The sequence below is a fragment of the Gorilla gorilla genome, chromosome 7 (genome assembly GCF_029281585.2).
Source record: "Gorilla gorilla gorilla isolate KB3781 chromosome 7, NHGRI_mGorGor1-v2.1_pri, whole genome shotgun sequence".
NCBI classification, from domain to species: Eukaryota; Metazoa; Chordata; class Mammalia; order Primates; family Hominidae; genus Gorilla; species Gorilla gorilla.
The window spans coordinates 79,798,110-79,818,071 of record NC_073231.2 but is presented as its reverse complement, the minus strand read 5'-3'; the positions used below and the strand labels follow the sequence as shown (position 1 = coordinate 79,818,071).

Genomic DNA, 19,962 nt, shown 5'->3' with positions numbered 1-19,962 from the left:
TGCATTGAAGATGATACCTACTGCCTAGTTTTCTTGTGGGGTCAGTGATAATCCAGACATTCTACAGGGGAGAAATTAGCAGGTGTTCTGTTAAACTGAGCTCTTCTAGTCTCTCCCTTCTTATTTTTCTTATGATACCCAATTCTCCACATAGATCATCTTCCCCACTAGGCTATAAATTCCTGGAGATCAGGGACCCCATAAAATTCACCTTGGGTTTCTCAGCACCTGGGGACAGTGTCTGGCATCTACCAGTGAGGTTTCAAATAACTTGTATTGTGCAACCTGTCAGAGCACGCATGTCCCCAGGAGACTAGACAACGGCCCTCGGGAAAGACCCCACAGCTGGCAAGTCTGGGACCTCACAGCCAGTTTCCTGCCGTTGGTCCCTTTCACAGAAGCACAGGAGCCGTAAGGTTCATGGGACTTTTATTTTTACTGTTTATTTTTTGAAAGCCAGTGAGGATGGGCAAGTGCTTGGTCCCTTCTGGGCTGCATTCCTATCTACGACCAGCCCTCACCCGCCTCCCCCAGCCCACCCCCTACCTGCCAGCAGCTCAGATCACCTGGGTGAAAAATACCACCCTGTTGGCCAGTGTCCCTGTCAGCACCAGCTCCAGTGCCAGGCCGCAAGGCGATCTGAGGAAAGGAAGGGCCGTGATTCCCAGCAGGCCGTGGTTCAGCCCCTTCCTGGCATCCTCCACCCAGCCGGAGGGGCTCTCCTTCTCCCTTCCTGCCTTGTTGGAGGGGTGCCGTTCTGGGGTCTTTCCCAGCCCTTCCTTTCCTCCCCAGGTGGGATGCTTTTTCTCTCTGGGTGGGCCTGTCCTTATATCAGCACCAAATGATGCCCAGGTGGGTGGCCCTTGGGCACACCGTCCCCGCCTCCCCTCTCCCTGCACCCTCCCCTTTTCCCCGGCTGTCAGGATGAGGAGGGCACAGCGGTCTCAGAGGTATTGACCCTGAGGGTAAATCGGGGAAAGGAGGCCAGGGGGATTTCCGCAGCTCAGGGGCCGTCATCCTGGAGTGTCAGGGGCGTTTATTCTCCACTGGGATGTCCCACTTCCCCTCCTGGAGGCAGATTTCCTGCAGCCTGGGTTAGGTGCTCAGCTCTGGCCCCTCCAGTGGGACCCTTCCTGTGCACAGGTCTGAGGAGTGCACCTGGCCACTCACCTGTCTTTTCTTCTGCAGCCAGCAGCTGGCTTGGGGCCCAAGACTCTGGTCTTCTGACTCCCCAGCCAGCTGCCTCCCTCCCTGGGAAGTCCTGCCCACTCCCCCCGCCCCAACAGCTGGATCACAGTGGCGTGTCTGGGACCCCACAGCCAGTTTCTTGGCTGCAGAGCCTGGTCATTTTAGTCCTCTGTCCACTTGTGAATCTGCAGAACTGGCAGGCGAGGCCCGCGGAGGTGCAAGGGGCAGTGGCTTCCAGGTCTCAGGAGTGCTGTGCCTCCCTCCTGGCCTCCTCCTCCTCCCTTAGCTAGGATGCCTGTCCCCTTTCCCTCCTTTTCCTCCTCCTCCCCCGCCTCCCCTCCTCCTCCCCTGCACCTGCTGCTCCTCCTCCACGAGCCCCTCATCCAAAGACTCAGTCCCTGCGCCCCCAGCAGCGTGGGGAAGGGGAGGGGAAGGTATGCTCCTCGGCGTCCCCCCGCAGGCTGCAGCCAGGATCCCGGGCCTGGACGGCGGGCGTCAGACGCTGTGCGCTCCCAGGCTGAGCACCGAGAAGGCAGCGCGGTGCTTGCGCAGCAGCAGGCGGATCTTCTCGTCGTCCGAGTCGGGGTCCAGCGGCTTGTTGTACTCGTCGTCCTCGTTCTCCGAGGGTGCGCGGTCCCCGCCTGCGCCTGCACCCGCGCCGCCCGGGGCCCGGGGCGTGGAGGACGAGGGCTCCAGGGCGCTCTTCTTCCGCCACTTGGTCCTGCGGTTCTGGAACCACACCTGCGATGAGAAAGAATGTGAAGGGCACAGGGGCACAGCGCGCACGGAACGCGAGAACAGCCATCCTGCTTTTACAGCTAAACAAATGGCTCAACAACGGAGTGACTGTCACATTCACGTTTCTGTTGGGGAAGGACAATAAAATTTAAAAACGTGTGCGCGGCAGCCCTCCCCTCCGCCCCCCGCCCCCACCATTTGCCTCCTCCTCCTCCCCCTCCTCCTCCTCCTCTTCCTCTTCCTCCTCCTCTTCCTCCTCCTCCTCCTCCTCCACCTGGGAACTCGGTGGAAGATGCGGAGTGCGCGGGTGGAAGGCTTAGCCCGGGTGCTCATTGGAAGGTGCTTATGAGCAGTCCCTACTCTGGGCTTCATAGACCCTCACCCTACTTCATAAATAATTGTTCCCCTAGTTAGAAAGGTAACGTAGGTCCATTGCTTGGGATAGTTGAAGAGGGCAGGAACGCACCCCAGAAGCAGAAAGACATGCAGGAGTGTCTGCTTCTTCCCCCCAGCTCTCGCCCCAGGGCAGCTGAGCGGCTGATGAGGAGGGCGCAGCGGGTTGGAGCTCGGGGAGGCCCCAGGGCCCTGAGCAAAGCCTAGACCCAGGTGCCAGCTGCCCCTGCTGCATCCTTAGGCCCGTCGCCGAGTCACTGAGCCAGCATCAAAGTGGGGAAAGTTGCCCCCAGACTCTGAGGCGGTAGAAACCGGTTTCCCCGGGTCTATTTAGGGGGCATTTGGGGCCCCTGAGTGTGGAGTGGGAGAGCCTGGGCTCACCCTCCCTAGCCCTGGCGTGGGCGACAAGGCTCCAGGCCCCTGATAGCCCATCTGATCCTGCTTAGTAGAAGGAGGCGTTGTCTTCATCTTAAGGATTGGTAAACTGAGGTCAGCTCCTTTTGCTGACTGGAGCATCAAGCATGAATCTGGGCCAGAGGCTGCCGACAGTGCTTGGAATTTTTGGCCAAATACGGGGGGAGAGGGAAAGCCTCAGGTTGGAGTCCCCCACATCTGGGGTTGAACCCCAGCTCTGCCAGCTCTCCCAGCCGGGAGACACTGATCTTCATCTGCGAAATGGGTAATGATACCGACCCCCCGGGTTGCTGAGAGGATGAAATGAGGTGCCGCACATAAGGCTCGGAGAATGGGGCTAAGTGGATGATGACCTTTTCCTGGCTATGGTTAATTACCACAGGCTCCAGGGTTAGGCAGGCAGGCAGTGCCCAGACAACAGGACAGCTGCCCTCTGGGGGGCTGCGCTGTGTGGCCACCTCTCTCCAACGCAGTGGCCTCCTGTCCGGCAGGCTCCTCCCTGCAGGGCAGGCGCCATCTCCCGCACAGACTTACCTTGACCTGCGACTCAGTCATGCCCAGTGAGTATGCCAGCCGCGCCCTCTCGGGGCCAGCCAAGTACTTGGTCTGCTCAAAGGTTTTCTCCAGGGCAAAGATCTGGTGCCCCGTGAAGGTGGGCCGGGTGTGCTTCTTCTTGTGTATGCTGTCACTCAGGGGGTCTGGGGCTGGCAGGAGGAAGGAAGTGTGGGGTTAGTAGAATAAGTGGGGACCCTGCGGCTAGGCACGTCTGGCAGGGCAACCACCATGCCTGTCCCTCTCCCTCCTGCAGAGGTTTCCAGGACACCAAGATTCCTTTCCCCCGAGCAGCATTCTTGATACTGGGGAACAGTGACTGTGACCTCTGCCCCGCCTGGGTGGGCAGGGCTCCGAGAGGGCAGCTGCCCTAGTGTAATGGGACTTAGGGGCAGCAGAGCCTCATGCCTCTCTGTCTAAAGTTCTCAATACTCGCTGATGTTGCCTTCCCCTGAGGGGCAACAGGAGTTCCCTCTCTGTCCCAGGGATGTCCCTTCAGGTCACCCTCCTCCTATAATTAGGGACCAGGGCCTGTGAATTCCCTCCACCCCCGGCTTCTGCCAACTTCCTTGCTCTTGAGACCCAACTTCCTAGGTCTCCAGGAAACCAGGGAGGGGCAAACCTCACGCCCCAAGCTGCCACTTCCCCATGTCACCAGGCCTGGAAGTTATGTGGCTTCAACCACCCCGGAGAGCCTGGCACAGAGGCCAGAGACCCTGACCCCCAGCCTGGCCAGGGTAGCAGGCTCGGGAAGGAGCTGTGGGCAGTGGGCTCAGGGGAGTCAGAATTCCCACGTGTCAGGCCTCGTTCTGTGCAGTCTGACAGCTCAAGTTACAGGTGAGGAAACTGAGGCACAGAGAGAGGAAGAGCCCTCCTGAGAGATCATGTTCAAGTCTCTCTGCCTTTGCCTTCATTAGCCACTGACTTTCTTGTCTATGTCCCTGTGTGTGTACCTGCATTCAGGACTGAAGAGGTGGTGTGTGGGATGTGGAGAGGGGAGGGGGAGATGGAGGGAAGAGAGAGTCAGCTGAGGCTTAAAGCACCCCTGAAGCCAAGCCTAAAACAGGATCCGAGAGAGGAGGCCTTCACTCCCAGGGGCACAGCGATGGGTGGCAGCCCATGGAGGGGTGGCTGTCAGGCACTGTGACCGGCAAGGCAGAGTAGCAAATGGGGGGAAGGTGTGCTTTTGGGGTTCCCTAGGTTGGCCCCAAGCCCCCATTGGCATAGGGGAGCCCAGAGATCAGACAGAAGTGGAGGCCCCTGCCTGACGTGGGCAGGGCTTCGGTGGCACAGAGAAGATTCCAAAAACTCTCACCTCCCTGCCTCCCAGCAGAGCCTCACCTGCCTGGACAAGCCCTGCCACCTCCTCCAGTAACCCTGACTGGCATCACGGGCCCACCCCCTGAAAACCTTGGCTGAGGGATGGGTGGGCTGAGAAGAGGCCCCCTGCTTCCCCACAGCCAAGGCCAAGTTCAGCTGGACTCAGCAGCAACTCCCTGAGACAGGCTACTTGGTGTGGCTGCTGTTGCTAGAAACCCGAGGATGTGGTGGGCAACAGCCCCCTGGCTCAAAGGCTGGACCCGGATGGGGTCAGGGTGCGTTCTGCACCCCTGAGTGATGCCAGGGCTCTCTGGGAAGGTGAGCTAGGACATTTTCCTCACGGGGGTAGCATTTGCCTGCTTTGGGTGAAGAAGTGGTTGCATGGGCCCTGGGCTGCAGAAGCCAGCTGGGCTGCCTGCTGGACCTCGTGCAGGGTAGGCGTGGGCTGTGGGGCCTTCTCTACATCTGGAACTGCCGGGGGCCCTAGGAGGGCAGCTGAGGTGGCTGGCATGTGAGGGGGGTGGCTCAGACACCTGTGTCCAAGCACTGCTGGATGGGAAGGAGGAGAGGGTGGAACTCAGCCTGCACTGAGCTGAGGCTACGAGTCCAGGGGTTAATGGCGACTGGGGGAGAGGGCAGAGGTGCAGGGTGCCCGGGAGGAGGCCCCTCCTCGTCCTCTCCCCCCCGGGGCCTGGCGGGTGCCGGGAGGTGGCTGGGGAGGACCCGTACTCACTGTTGCTGCACTGCCGCCCGCCTCGCCAGTCTTGGCCCGTGTCCGCCCAGCAGTTCCGGGTCCGGGTCGGGTACTCGTTCCCAGCCTTGGAAAAATTCCCTACCTGGGGGCTGTAGTAGACCCCCTGCGAGCTGAGCCCCCCGAAGCCTGCCACGTGGGGGTAGCCGGAGAGGAGGCTGTTGTTCGGCGCAGCCACGGGCCTGCTCAGGATGTCCGTGATCCCGTGGGGGGTTCCGGCGGCCAGCTGGGGGCCCAGCCCTGGGGTGCTGAGCTTGTAGAAGGAGTTCTGCACAGAGTATTGGCACACCGGGGCCTTCATCTCCTGAAACTGAGCCAGCGGCGTGTTGTTCAGCAGGAACGTCCCCTGCAGGTTGGACTCCATGATCTCCCAGTCAGGACAGGGAAGGCTTCTCCAGGCCCCTAAAACCCAAGAGCCCACTCTCTAGCCCCAAATCTCATGGCAGGCCTGGAGGCTCAGGACCGTCTCCGAGCTCCTGACTGCCTCCCACCTAAGGCATGGGCCAGGCCCTGGCCCAGGCATCGGCACCCGATCAGCTGCTCGGAAGTCAGGTGCTCGGGGCAGGTGGGAGGCCTCCCCAGGGCTCCTGGCCTCTCTCCTTGCCCCGGCCGGACAGGGTGGCCCCCTAAGCCTCAGCTCAGACCCCCTTTCTGCCTCTGAGTTGGGGGACCCTCCATGAGAAGTTTTAAGTTCAGAGAAGGAACATTTCCCTGATAAAGATACGGCCCATTAGAATACAGGCCGGAGACTGGCTGAGCCGCCAGAGCCGCGCCGCCATTGGTCGGGGCGCACACGGGCCTCACATTGGCTTTTCCTAGACAAATTGCACTTTGAAAGATTGACTGTAAAATCAGCCAGGGTGTGTGTGTGTGTGTGTGTGTGTGTGTGTGTGTGTGCGCGCGTGTGTGTGTGTGTGTGTGTGTGTGTGTATGCGCGCGCGCGTGAGAGAGAGACAGAGAATTAGCTCTAGAAGCCCTACTCATCGCCGGAGGGTCCATTTGCTCCAAGCAAGTCTAGCATCTAGGAAAAGGTGAGCGTCTGGGGGCCCCTGGAGGCTCCCAAGGCAACTGGAAGTCACTGTTCCTACAGCTGCTCCCCTGGGGAAGAGGAGGCTGGACTCAGAGGCCACTGTCCGGAGCTGCGCCGGCCCCTTTATGTGCACATGTCCAAGCTCCACAGGAGAACGCAGCCGCTTCCTTCCCTTCCGCATGCGGGGATGGGGTAAGTGGCATAAGATGGGGGTAAGTGCGGGGATGGGGTAAGAGGCTGAGTGGCATTGCTTTCTGGGGGATGCAAGTCCCTGTGGCTGGCTTGAGAGCCTAGGGTGGGAGCCTGCTGGGAAGAGGGCAGCGCGGGGCGTAGGCAGCCCTGACAGTGCCGGGGTGTGTCCTCCAACTGCAGGAGGCTGAAGAGAGGGCCGCCCTGCACGCGTGTTCTTGCCTCCACCTCTGGTCGGCCTTCCCTGACCTCCCTATCAGAATCTCTTCCTCATTTGTGCCTCTGCTGGAGCAATGGCCATGCTCTGTCTGGCGTGGTGCCCGGGTTTGAAATCCCTGATGGCTGAGAGGGTGGTGGAGCCCCGTGCCGGGCACTCCGTAGGTGCTTAGTTAGTAGTTGATGCAATGGACTGGGCTGAATCACAGAGCATGCATATGCTTTTTTTTTTCTCGAATAAATTTTTACAACATACAAGGCTCTATTGGGGGAAGCTCTCATTTTACAAACAGGAAAACCAAGGTATAGAGGAATTGGAGCCCACTTTCCAGGTACATGGGTGATTTCTGGACCAGGCAGGATTCTTCCCTGCAGTTTTTCTCTAAAACTGGAAACTAGCATGCCACTGGCCTGAACATGTAAAATGCTAGGAAAGACTGTGACTGCCAGACAGATGGATTTCTGCTCCTTTCTGTGCCTGGTGGCCCCAGAGCCCTTCCTGACCAGGCGTGGGCTCTGCAGGGCTTGCTCTCTCACTCCCCAGAGGCCACCCTGGTAGGTGGGAGACTAGAGGCACTGCTTCACTGAGCTTCTCCTGGGTTTCCAGGCCATCTTGGTTTTCAGTGGGGAGCAGAGGACCCAAGGCTCAGGGCAGGCTTCCTTCTCATGCAGAAGTTGACCCTCTGTAGCACAGGGATTTAGGTTATGCAAGAAAGATCTCACAAAGGGTGTGGAATGATTCCCTACAAATTTGGTTTAAAGAGAAAAGAGCTACGTCTTCGTCTGAGATGGCTTTGCCACCAGGTCGCATGCCACAGCCATCTGGTAGACCTGGTTCTGGTTCCTGGCGTCACCACCCAATTCCACCCGGGCAACTGTGATTCTGAAACTGCATTTTAAAAAGCCCCATGGGTGCTGCAGATGACCTGCTGCGGTTGCCCACTGGCCTGAACGGCCTGTCCGATTCCAGGAGAGAGGCTGGGAGTGGGGTGGGGCTGGGGTGCTCCAGGGGCCTTGGGATTGTGACTCCGTCACCCCCTCATGATGGGAATTTATGTGGCAGGAAAGCCGCAGCCAATGATTTGATTCTTAATTAATGCCAAGCCTGACAAAGGCATTGGTGTCTGGCGCCCCTAGGATGAGAAACTGAAGAGACTTTAGCAACCACCTAATCCATTCTCCCATTAGACAGATGAGGAAATTGAGGTCAGCTTGGTGACCAGCCTTGCAGGAAGTGTTAGCAACTAGTTAGGAATAGGGCAATTTTTTCCCTACAGCAAGAACAAGTTCTTGAACTTTGAATGGCATTGAGTACTGGGGCCAGATGCCTTCCTAGGGAATGCTGGGGGGCCCCCTCTGTGCATGCCAGCTGGGGGCCTGGCCAAGAACCCTGGTGGGTTGTGGTGGCCCCTCCCCAGACCCCCAACTTCTCCCCATCTCATGGGAGCCATCAGGTGGAACAGAAATCTACTCTGCCACCTCTCTGGAGGCATCTCTCAGGTGGGTGGTCCTGATTAAAGGGTTGTCCAGGCTTCTGAGAGGACTGGGCATTGGCGGGCTCTCTGGGACCTGAGCCCCACCCATAGAGTCCTTCACATCCCAACCCAGGCTTTACGCTGGCCTCAGCACCCCTAACCCCCCAAAGACGAGCGGGAAGGAGAGATAGAGCCCTGTGCCATTAGTCCATTTCTTTATTAATTTTGACATTGGTTCAGCTGGTGAAGGGAGAATGGTCTATACATCAGAGTAGGGTAGGGGATTCTCTCCCATAACAGAGCATGTGGGAGAGTCAAGAAAAGATCCATTTTCATAACAATTAAAAAAATCAAGGTAATTTCAAAACTTCTAAAAAGCGTCTAATGTGCAGACTGCAGCATTCTCTAGGCATCGTGTGGAGACCCCAAACTCCTCCCCTAACGGCTCCTACTAGCAGCCGGAGCGTGCAGCCATGCCAGCCGGAGCAGAGGTGCCAAAGCGGAGTCTGGAGCTGCGGGGTCCGCGGGGGCGCTAAGGGGGCTACTGGGTTGGCTGCAGCAGCGACCTGGGAGAGGAAGGTGCAGGATCGAGGCGGGGGAGGCGAGCCCTGCGCCCAGCTTCCTTGGGCCGTCACCGAATCGGTCCCAGCCGCGCTGTGCGGCCCCCCTGCCGTGGCCGCCGGGATGGGAGGATGGAGGGGGGCGCCTCTGCGCCCTGGAGGCCGGGCCGGGGTGGCCTCTGGCGGCGATGGCAGCCGTCCGGGCTCGCCCTGCAGCTCCTCCGACGCAGCCTCGGGGAAACTCAGGCCCGGAGCTAGAGCTTCCTCTCCCCGCCCGCCCCTCTAAGGAAGCAAAAGCAGCCCCACTCCCGGCCGACAAGGCGCCTAGGCCGCCCCGGGGCCTGCTAGGCCCGGGGTGCACCGGGACGGATTTGTGTGGGAAGCAGGGCCCCTCTCCGCTCACAGGCCCCGCGGCCAGGGGGCCTCTGACGTGGAGGGGGCTTCTGTGCTACTTGGAAGGTTTAAGTGTGTCCCGAGGACACTCCCGCAGAGCGGCGGGGCGGACGGGGCCGGGCCGTCCACACCGCGGCTCCAGGGGCGAGAGGAGCCAGCCCTGTCTCTCTCTCCTGGCCCTGGGGGCGCCCGCCGCGAGGGCGGGGCCGGGATTGTGCTGATTCTGGCCTCCCTGGGCCGGAGGCTCTAGTGGAACTTAAGGCTCCTCCCTGATGGCACCGAGGCGAGGAACTGCCAGCTGTCTGTCTCCTTCCTGCCTTGACCCAGAGCCTGACCCCGGCCTCTGGGCGTCCAGGCTCTCCGCCTCCGACTCTACTGTCACCGGCCATGCGGTCCGGGGAGCCCTCTGGCTCGCCTCTCCATGAGGCCACAGGGGCTGGGCAGAGGGGAGGCACCGAGGCAGGACAGGGAACAGCCTCGAGCCTGGCACCTGCACCCAGGGTCCCCAGCCTGCAGGCTGCCTGGACTTAGAGCACCAAGTTCACTCTGGGAGACCTTGGGTGGTCCTGACTTCTAAGACCTGGCAGATACATTCACTAGCCCTACTCCTTTCCTTCCTCTTTCACTGAAAGACAGGCCACAGCTCCTTCTCCTGCAGCCGCAGAAGTCCTCAGGAGCTGCGCTGTCAGGCTCTGTACGTACTGCTAAATGTTTCTATTGGTTTGCATAGTATTTATTGTTTTTCATATACACAAGGCTGATTACTGTACAGTTTACACTTTGAACACGGACTATGATATAGTGCTTGAAGACATAGAAAACCTCTTCTCTATGGACATGCTGGTGCAATCCTGGGTCAGCCACCGGCCTGTCCCCCAACTGAGAGAGGAGACCCTTTCAGATGGGGTCTTGGCTCCCTTTGAGTCCTACAGGTAAGCCTGGGGGTCCTCGCCTCAGATTCTTAAGTCCCTAACACAAGGAACCCCGAATGCACTCTCAAGGTAATGATTTTCCATTGGAAGATGATTCGTATTGAAATTGGCAGAGAGAGAGACAACATAAAAAATTCCAATTTATCCACAGCAGAGTCTATACAGCTTCAGAAATCACAGTAAAATCTGTGTGTAGATTCAGTGGAGGCGAGTGGTGTGTGTGTGTGTGTGTGTCCTGAATGTCATGTAGAGTGATCTGGGAGGAGCGTCACCAGGGAGTGGAGGGGGTGTCACAAGTGGAATGGAGGTGTGTGGGTTGGGGAGGGTGGGCAGATGAGGACATGGCTTAAGATTAAGGTGTTAAACTGATTTCATGCCTAGTTTTCTCTTTTTTTTTTTTTTCTTTCCAGGAAGCCCACATGGATTTCTGACAGATGAGGTTGGGAAAAAGTACCCTGTACGAAGTCAAAACAATTTAAAAAAAAATCCCAAAACCAAAACCCATCCCCAGCCACAAAAAGCCCTCATTCACTTTTGCATTCGCAGGCTCTCCCACGCTTGTTTTCTATCCCTCTCTCTCCCCGCTTCTTGCTGCTTTTGTGTCCTGGTTCCGACAGATCAGCTATCATTGCAAGAGGCAGGATTGAAGCCTGGAGGTCATGCGTCTACAGTCAGTCATTCATGCGAAGAGGGGACTAGTGGGAGTCCCTTACAGAGGTCATGCCGTCAGCCCAGAGGAATGTGTGCACCGCTGCGGTGGCCCTCAGGTCCAGTTCTCCTCCTGTGTGCATGGCAGAGTGTGTGGGGTTCAGGGGTTGGGTGTCGAGGTGTGATCCTGGGAGACACAAAGAGAGAAGTCTGAGTCACTTAGAATGCAAAAGTGCAACATCCAGCAAAAACCCCACACACAGAGTTTTGTGCTGGCAGCTCAGGCCGAATCTGACTCAGGAAAAGCAGTCTCCCCAGGCAGGGCGATGTGCTGAGGGTGCTGCACTTGCAGCCCGACTTCCTGAGATGCCGCCCTCCTTCTCTTGCTCCCTATGCAGAGGCTGTTCCTCAGAGCCGCCACCCAGGCCTCATGAATTCCTTCTGAGTGCGCAAGTGCTCCAGGATGCCTCTCTGTATGGGCCAAGGAGAGCACTGTGCTCTGTGCCCTTGGAGAGGAGCAGAGGCCCCCGTGCCTACGTGGTCACCTGGGGAGACATCCCCCAGCAGATCCTTGTACTTAGGAAGGGCCATTTTTCTTGAGCCAGGGCTTGTGCCAAGAAGTGGCTAGGTGAGGCTAGGTGAGGCCTTCACTTTCTCAGTTCAGCTCTGCCAACATGCACTGATGTCCACCATGCGCCAGCCTTGGGGACCCAGGGATGGAGCGGACGTGCTCCCTGGCCTTGGGAGCTCATGCCTCAAGGGTGACAGCTCCCCTTCAGCTCTGGCCCACAGCACTTCCTGACCGCTGCCTCTGGCTGCTCTCCCCATGCCCCTCAGGTGGACAGAGATCTCTGAAAAGCAGATGCATCCTCCTCTCCTCCTCCTGTATTGAGTCTTAGGCTGGAAAAGAGCAGCTTTGCTGGAGGAACTAAGCCCACATTCTTCAGCCTGGGATTTGCAGTGAGAAACCTCTCCTGCCCCCATGGGGCCTCCAGCCTCCAACCTGGGGTGAAAACTCCATGTTTTCAAGACCAGCCACTCATGTTCTATCTGCAGGGGCCCTGGGACCGCTGGGGAAAGGAGGATGCTTCAATAAGGAGGAGGTGACAATCTCTTGGGCAGGGTGGGAAGTGACACAGGGAGGCAGGAGCTCATTCGGAGGTGGAGCCATCCCCAGACATAGAGCTGTCTTGGGTCCTCCAGGTGAAGGGGTTGGGGAGGAGTGTTGGAAGGGAGTAGGGAGAACTCAGCTCTTGGGTGGTTCCCCAGGGATGGGAGGGTGGTGCCGGGTTCCTTGCCAGGGGCTGCTGTAGAACTGTAAAGCCAGGAACTGCTGCTGCAGTGGGTTGACAGTGCTGCCACCGTAGAGGGAAGATGCTTTCATCACTGCCGGGCCATCACATCGGCCAAGTCTGACTGTCTCCTCTAAGCCTCTGAACACGCTCTACCCTCCTGTTCTCTGCCTTCGGTCACGCTTCTGTCAAGGCTGCCTTCCATTCTCTTTTCTGCAGAGGTTCTGCCTGCCGCCCTCAACACCTCCACCCCACAAAACCTTCCTGATACTTCCTGGAGCAGGCCCCTCTCCACTCTGGAAGCCCTCCCTTTTGTATTTTGTAAAAATACAAAATACAAAAAAGAAGAAAGCCACCTTTTCTGTCCAGGAGATGGCAGAGTCGAGTGGGTAAGAGCATGAACTCTGGAGCCAGACCACCCGGGTTCAAGTCCCATGCTGCCTGACCTCGTTCAAGTGCCTTACCTGCTCTGTGACTCAGTTTTCTCTGCTGTAAAATGAGGGCAGTAATAGGACCTACCCATTAGAGAGGTGTGATGTTTAAAAAAGCTAAGACACATAGGTGCTTAGCATCGTATGAATGCAAACAATTACTTGGCTCTCTAGAAATGTTACCGTCTCTGTCCATCTGTGCTTTTTGATGTCTGCATATTTCCCTGACTGGATTAGAAACACTGAGGGCAAGAACAGCCTCCTGGTGCTCCCCACGGTGCCTGCCCCAAGAAGTACTCCTCAAATAAGAGACCATCATGGAATGTGCAGCCTGGGAAAGACAGGCTAGGATCTCCCATCTACTTTACCGCCCAGGCACTGAGCAGAAGAGAAAGTTCAGACCTCAGAGATCATGCTGGCATGACTGCCCATTTCATCCCTTGGTAAACTGAGAACTCTAGAGGCACAGTGGCAAGAGCAGGGGTGAGATGAGGACCTAGGCCACCTCACTCTGCCCAGGACTCCTGCATTGTTCTGGCCTCTTCTCCTGGGTCCCCTCACCTTTCAAAATCTTAGAAAAGAGTCTCTTTCATTCTTTATTTTTATTTCATTTAGAGACAGAGTCTTGCCCTGTTGCCCAGGCTAGCGTGCAGTGGTATGATCATAGCTCACTGCAGCCTTGAACTCCTGGGCTCAAGCGATCCTCCCACCTCAGTTTCCCAAGAGGCTGGAACTACAGGTGTATGCCACCATGTCCAGCTAATTTTTAAACTTTTTTTGTAGAGACAGGGTCCTACCACATTGCCCAGGCTCATCTCAAGTTATCCTCCTGCCTCAGCCTCCCAAAGTGCTGGGATTACAGGCATGAGTCACTATGCCCGGCCCTAGACAGCCCTTTCACAAACATAAACTCAGCAACCATCATAACCATCCTACAAGGGAAATGCTGGCATTATTGCTAGTTTATGGCTAAGGAACCTGAGGCTTAGGGAAGTCATTTGACTTGCTCCGAGTCACACTACAAACAAGACCTGCAATTGTTTGAGTCCCAGAGCATATATGTTCTTATTTACTCTCTTCACATCAGTGCTCACAGTTACCATTATTATTTCTAAACCTTTTTCTTGAAGTGTAGCACATTCGAAAGGGACATTTTCAGCCTCCCTTGAGGAGACTGAAGCTTAGGGCAGTTAAATGACTTAAGGCCATACAACCTGGAAGCAGGAGGAGGCCTTGATTCTAGACCCACAGGCTCCAGCTCTCACTCTCTAAAACAAATACAGCCCATTCTAGTCATTTGCCATAGCTCTGTTCTATAAATTAGTCGCTGTTTGAGGCTGTGCACAGTGGCTCATGCCTGTAATCCCAGCACTTTGGGAGGCTGAGGAGGGCGGGTTGCTTGAGGTGAGGAGCTCGAGACGAGCCTGACCAACATGGTGAAACCCCGTCTCTACTAAAAATACAAAAATTAGCCAAGGGTGGTGGCACATGCCTGTAATCCCAGCTACTCAGGAGGCTGAGGCAGGAAGATCACTTGAACCCGGTAGATGGAGGTTGCAGTGAGCCGAGATAGTGCCACTGCACTCCAGCCTGGGCGACAGAGTGAGACTCCCTCTCAAAATATAAATAAATAAATAAATAGTCGCTGTGAACACAGAATTAGCAAATACTGAACCACTGCTCCTAAGGGAAATACAAGGTTAGGCTCCCATGAGCCTCTGCCCACAATATTTTGGTCAACTGATGAATACATAACTTTGTGTTAGGTGCGTTTCTGTTTCAAGACGCCTTATGTAATATATAGGGTTGACTCATTAACACTGACTTCACCACCACAAGCACTCTAACTCATCCCTGAGCAGAGCTTATCCGATGTCCATTCCCTCCTTAAGGAACATCCCAGCCTTCTTGCACTTCGCACCAGACAGCACTTCAGCACTGCCCTCAGGGGCCATTCTAAACAATGAAACCAAAAATGTGAAAAATGTGGCACTACACAAGCTGCAAGGAGGACACTTATTTATAGTATGAAGCACAGAGGCAGAGTGTGGCATTGTTCATCCTCAGCTGGGATTGCACGTGTCGGGCGACTCAAACTTGTTGCCCTTGTGTGTGTGTCCATGAATGAGCCAAAGCACGGTGAGTGCCAGCTTTGGGGCTACAGATAAATGTTAGCGAGTGGACGAATTCGCAAATGCAGAATCCGTGAATGATGAGGATCGACTGTACATGCTTGTCGGGGATGCGGGCAGTAAATTAGAAAGTCTTTGGGCCCTCAACCATCTTCTCTGTAGCCTTTGCCCTGGTTGGGAGGGTAGGGCATTTAATGCTGTCCCCTAACCCTCTGGGACTTCGGCAGGAGCTTTTCTCCGCCTCTCCCTCACCACTGCTCTCGCCCCACCGCCCCACCCCCCTGCCACCCTCACACTTGTCCCTGTGCCTGTCACTGACAGAGGGCCAAGTGCTGTCCCAGAGCCAGGCTGCTCCGTGTTTCTGACACCCATGCTAGTGTGGTCTGGTCCTTAATCACCTGAGGTTGGGGGGCTTCAGCCACATTGCAGATCACTTACAGCAAATTAAAATGAAATTCAAGGCTCCCTCCTTCCCCCTAGCCTGGCTTTCGGGCTGCCTCTCTCCCATTCAGGAGCATCCATAGAACCTGAGCCAAAGAGAAATTTAAAGCCACAGCCACCACTGCTACCATAAGAAAAATAAGTCAGAAAAGTATACTTTTCCTTTCCCTTTGCTGCTTTTAAACATTATTTGCATCTTTGGGTTCTTTCCAGGACCCAACAGCAGCTACTCAGAGTCTTCTAAACCAGCAGCCTAGTGGGACCCCTGGCAGTGCAGGGGTTAACACAGTGACCTCCTTAAGCTGCTGAGGTGTCAGGTCTAATTTTATCCTATAACTGGATCTGCCAGTCCTCTTTTTTGCCCAAGTGCTGAGATATATTGGGAAGCCCAGAGTCAGCACTTTTGGTGGCTCAGGAGGCAGCGGGCCCTGATTTTTGCCGAATGCAGAAAGCTAGAGCCTCCTTGCTGCTCGGTCCCAGAGTCAGGTCCTGGGGTGTGAATGGTAACGACCTGGTTAGTGCTGCACTGGGGCCACCATGCCCCCTCACCTCCTGCTGACTCCCACCCCGAGGTATCCTGTACTGAGCTGCCCCGAGCTGGGCAGCATGAAGGGCCTCGGGGCAGCTCAGTACAGGATGCCCCAGGGAGGATGGAGATCAGAGCTGGCCGCTGAAGCCCCCAGCACCACACACACCTGCTGGAGACGGTCGCACAGCGTCTTCATGTCCCTTCCTCATGGCACGGCACGGCATGCCCCTGCTCCGTGGCCACACTGCCCCACGCTCACACACATGCACCACGGCCCAGGCCCCAACCCTGACGGTCTCCTGACTTGCAGAAAGCACGTCGTCCACCTCTTAGGCCTGTCGGCTCAGCCCTTTCCGAGAAAGCAAGGGAGCAACGTGTTTCACAAAACACCAAGGAGAAGCTAAGCCTTGGCCTGGTGAGAACTGTAGCTGGGCTCCAGGTTCAAGAGACAGTCCAGTCCTCAGTCTTGGAGCTCTTATGTTGAAGCATCACAGCCCAGACCAACTCTCCTGTCCTCTTCAGTGCCCTGTCTACTGCTTTCTAGATCCCCATTGCTTGGTTTCCAAGATAATATTACCACTCAGATTTACAGAGTGCTTTTACTTTTCAAAGAGCATTTTTTTCTTTCTGGCTTTTTTTTTTCTTTTTTTTTGTGATGGGGTCTTGCTCTGTTGCCCAGGCTGGTCTTGAACTCCTGGCCTCAAGCAATCCTCTCACCTCGACCTCACAAAATGCTGGGATTACAGACATGAGCCACTGTGCCCGGCCCAAAAGGCATTCTTACAAAACCGTGCGGTCCCTGATAAGTGGATATTATTAACTCTGTTTCCTTGATGAGGAAGCTGGGGTTCAGAGCCAACTGTTAGCAGGGTTGGGAAGTGAGAATCTCTGCCTCGAGACACAGCAACAAGTTGTTTGTCCCACATCATGCTGGGGTGGCTGGGAGGGGATAGGGTGAGACAGGGAGCAGCCACTCCATTGAAGACCAGGCCATGCAGAGGGGATGAGAAGGGCAGCGTTACCTCCCGAGAGGCTACTCCAAGGAGAGCGGCTCGGGGTCACTGTTTCCCCCTTTTCAGGCTGGCCCGCTTCACTATCTGCGCCCCCTTCCTGCCCTCTATCAGGTCCGGCTGTAGGCCACTCCCTCTCAGCTCCACCTGCAGACAGCAGCAGAGACAGAAAGCAGGACAGATGGCAAAGACGGGCAGAACACAGGCAGAAGATCGAAAGGAGGCCACACGGAGGTGGCAGACACACTGCCCACCAGGGAGAAGAGAGACTGGAGAGAGAGCTCGTAAAGAGGTGAGTGGAGGGAGGTGTCACGCAGACGGCCCGGCGAGACGGGCAGAGCAAGGCAGCAGTGATGGCGCTGGGTCCCCCAGGGCCGCGGGCGCCTCAGTACCTTGGAGTGTTTCATAAAGGAATCAATATCGACCTCCAGCTCACTGGGGTCCTCCAGGGGCCCCTCGACAGTCACCTCCTCATGCTCCTGGGCGGCATCGGCGCTGGACAAGTCTATCTGTCGAACCACCTTGCGAATGATCTGAGAAAGGAAGGGAAGGAGGAAAGGACTGGTCAGGCCGGGCTCGGGGGCTCATGTCTGTAATCTCAGCACTTTGGGAGGCTGACGGGCAGATCATCTGAGGTCAGGAATTTGAGACCAGCCTGGCCAACATGGTGAAACCCTGTCTCTAGTAAAAATACAAAAATTAGCCCAGTGTGGTGGCAGGTGCCTGTAATCCCAGCTACTCAGGAGGCTGTGGCGGGAGAATCACTTGAACCTGGTGGATGGAGGTTGCAGTGAGCTGAGATTGCATCACTGCACTCCAGCCTGGTTGACAGAGCAACACTCCGTGTCAAAAAAAAAAAAAAAAAAAAAAAGGGCTGGTCAAGCCCTCAAAACAGAGCTTCAGAACAGCAGGTCCCAGGAATGAGCTCCGAGGGGGAGGTAGCTTTTGTCCTAGGAGCCCCTCCTTGAGAGGCCAAGAAGAGGGACAGCCTTTGCCCCACTGCTTAATGGAAAACCCTCTGCTAGACAGCCCTGAAGGGGCCTTGGCAGTGTCATTTCATGACCAAGGTGTGACTGGGTGTGACCTCCCCCTCGAGCCCACAGCCTTCTGTTTTGCTTTTTGATATGGATGGGAGTTTGTGCTCTTCCCCATTCTACTCCCATGCGCCTAAGGGCAGAGGGCATCTCTTTTTCACCCACCCATTCCCGTATTCACCTGTCCAAATCTTCAAACCCTTTACTCTGTATCTGCCATGTGCTCTGAGTGGGAGGTGAAACATCAGTGAGACACTGTCCCTGCCTGCAAGCAGCTCACAGTGCAGGAGGCAAGACAGACGCACAAGGAGCCTTGCTCAAGGGTGATGCGAGCTGCGCCTAAGCAGAAGCACATCTGAGATCCTGCCTCGGCTCCTCCTCTATTTTACCCATAGCTAGCACCGTGCCCCACACTTGACAGGCAAGGTCATGTCTCTGAATTAATATCTGCTACCAATCCAATGCCTTTTCACTTCCTTTTAATTATTTAATTATTGTGACGGGGTCTCACTCTGTCACCCAGGCTGGAGTGCAGTGGCTCAATCATAGCTTATGCAGACTTGAACTGCTGGGTTTAAGTGATCCTCTTGCCTCAGCTTCCTGAGTAGCTGTGACTACAGGCATGCGCCACCATGCCTGGCTAATTTTGTGTGTGTGTGTGTCTGTGTGTGTGTGTCTGTGTGTGTGTGTGTATTTATTTATTTTTAAAAATTTTTTTTAGAGATGGAGTCTTGCCATATTGCCCAGGCTGGTCTAAATGTCTGGGCTCAAGCGATCCTCCTGCCTTGGCCTCCCAAAGTGCTGGGATCACAGGTGTGAGCCAACACACCCGGCCCACATTCTTTTTATTTGAGGAGGCCCATGGTAGGCCAGGGATGCTCAAACTGCTTGTTTAACAGCTGTTTTCAGGGTTAGGCATCATGGGACTAGGTCTGGGATGTTTCCTGGGGGCTGGCCCTTCTGGAAAAGAGCAGCAGAAGCTATTCAGGTTGACTCAGACAAAGCGGTTGTGAGGACACCATGACTGGACTGCAGATGACCAAAGCTCCCAGCTCCTGGACCCTCCATCCCTCCTGAGCACGGGAGCAGCCAGCCTGGCTGTGCTCACCTGCTGTGAGGGCAGCAGGGAGAAGCCACTGGCTTCTACCACCTTTTAGCTTCTAGCCCACTTTCCTCTCCCCAGCACAAAGGGGAACACTCTGCACCCACCTTCTTGGTGACAATGTTGCCCTGCTCATCCGTGAATTGCTCCTCTGTCACCTGCTCCCCTGGAATATTCTGAAACTCATCCCCCTGGAATTAGAGAAAGGGAGAAAATGCAAGATTGGTGAGTGGGAGTCTGGGAGGAAGAGTGGAGGAAGAGGAAATGAAACCGCAGTAGCCAAAATAGCCATGGCCCAATAACTCCCCCAGCAGGAAACCCGGCTCAGCATGTAGCAGGAGCCATGCCAGGGCTCCCAGGGCGTGGGCGGCACCCCTGAGGGTCTGGGAGGCCCGAAGACGAACGGTCGAGCTCACAACTGTGCACTTGGCCCTCACAACACCCCCTGGGAACCGGCAAAATGGAGGCAATTATGCAAGTCTGACGGAGGAGGCCCTGAGAGAGGAAGTGAGGCACCTGTTTCCTATTTTTACAGCGCTTTGCAGTATAGAAAAGCCCTTCGACAGGCAGCATCACCCAGAATGTGACTTGCTCGAAACCCCAGAGCCAGTTGGTGACAGAAACAGGACGATCCGGGTGCAATCCCATGGTCGCTCACGCCTGCTATCCCAGCACTTTGGGAGGCCAAGGCCGGAGGACCACTTGAGCCCAGGAGTTCAAGACCAATTTGGGCAACATAGCGAGCCCCCGTCTCTACAAAAATTTTTTTAAAATAGCCAGGCATGGTGGTGTGTGCCTGTAGTACCAGCTACTCAGAAGGCTGAGGCAGGAGGATCACTTGAGCCCAGGAATTTACAGTAAGCCCAGGTGACAGTGAGCCATGAGCATGCCACTGCACTCCAGCCTGGACTAAACAGCAAGACTTCATGTCTAAAAACAAAAGAAAAAAAGAGAAGAGAAGAGAAGAAAGAGAGAAAGAAGAAAGAAACAAAGAAAGAAACAGGATGAGCGCAGCCTCCCGAGACCCAAAGCTGAGTGTTTAATGTCACTGTCACGATGCACTGGGCACCAGAGGGCAGGTTCTAGTGGGCGCCACACACACTCTGGCTCCCAGGGTGGAACATGATCCCTGGGGGCCTCCTGGTCCTTTTCCTCCAGCGTCTCCCAACTCTGGGTCCGGAGCTCCCCACAG

At 56.0% G+C, this 19,962-nt stretch overlaps 2 protein-coding genes and 1 non-coding gene across 22 annotated transcripts in view; all 3 read right to left on the bottom strand.

The window, feature by feature from the left end:
• Positions 1-412: 412 nt before the first annotated feature.
• NKX6-3 (NK6 homeobox 3) lies at positions 413-6,045 on the bottom strand. 2 transcript variants are annotated; one of them, XM_031013990.3, is made up of 3 exons: positions 5,339-6,045; positions 3,268-3,437; positions 413-1,929 (listed from the first exon to the last, which is right to left on the bottom strand). In XM_031013990.3, exons 1-3 carry the CDS (start codon positions 5,718-5,720, stop codon positions 1,684-1,686), a joined length of 798 nt encoding a protein of 265 aa, XP_030869850.1. In that variant the 5' UTR covers positions 5,721-6,045; the 3' UTR covers positions 413-1,683. The 2 variants fall into 2 exon arrangements, with proteins under 2 accessions (XP_030869850.1, XP_018887572.1); XM_019032027.4 differs by lacking the exons at positions 3,268-3,437; positions 5,339-6,045 and adding an exon at positions 2,393-2,554 and having other exon boundaries at positions 414-1,929.
• Positions 6,046-8,466: 2,421 nt separating this feature from the next.
• The window catches only part of ANK1 (ankyrin 1), a 243,258-nt gene continuing 231,762 nt past the window's right edge, over positions 8,467-19,962 (bottom strand). For 6 of the 19 annotated variants that reach the window (XM_019032639.4, XM_055349209.2, XM_055349212.2 and 3 more), the window contains 3 exons: positions 18,878-18,961; positions 17,027-17,167; positions 8,467-10,986 (listed from right to left, as the gene is read on the bottom strand). In XM_019032639.4, the coding sequence (XP_018888184.1) occupies positions 10,960-10,986; positions 17,027-17,167; positions 18,878-18,961 (252 nt within the window). In that variant the 3' untranslated portion in view covers positions 8,467-10,959. Of the gene's footprint in view, positions 10,987-16,646; positions 16,782-17,026; positions 17,168-18,877; positions 18,962-19,962 lie in introns of all 19 variants that reach the window. The other 13 variants (XM_019032641.4, XM_055349211.2, XM_055349214.2 and 10 more) reach the window with 3 other exon arrangements.
• Positions 15,641-15,752, bottom strand: MIR486 (microRNA mir-486). The gene has a single exon (NR_106362.1). It is a non-coding gene; the product is annotated as a microRNA mir-486 (primary transcript).

Excerpts from the sequence above, each read along its gene's own strand:
- NKX6-3 (XM_031013990.3), bottom strand. The coding sequence starts at position 5,720 with ATGGAGTCCAACCTGCAGGGGACGTTCCTGCTGAACAACACGCCGCTG. Across the intron at positions 3,438-5,338 it reads CGGGCGGCAGTGCAGCAACA|CCCCAGACCCCCTGAGTGAC; the intron begins GTGAGTACGGGT and ends TCCTCCTGCCAG. Across the intron at positions 1,930-3,267 it reads TGACTGAGTCGCAGGTCAAG|GTGTGGTTCCAGAACCGCAG; the intron begins GTAAGTCTGTGC and ends TTCTCATCGCAG.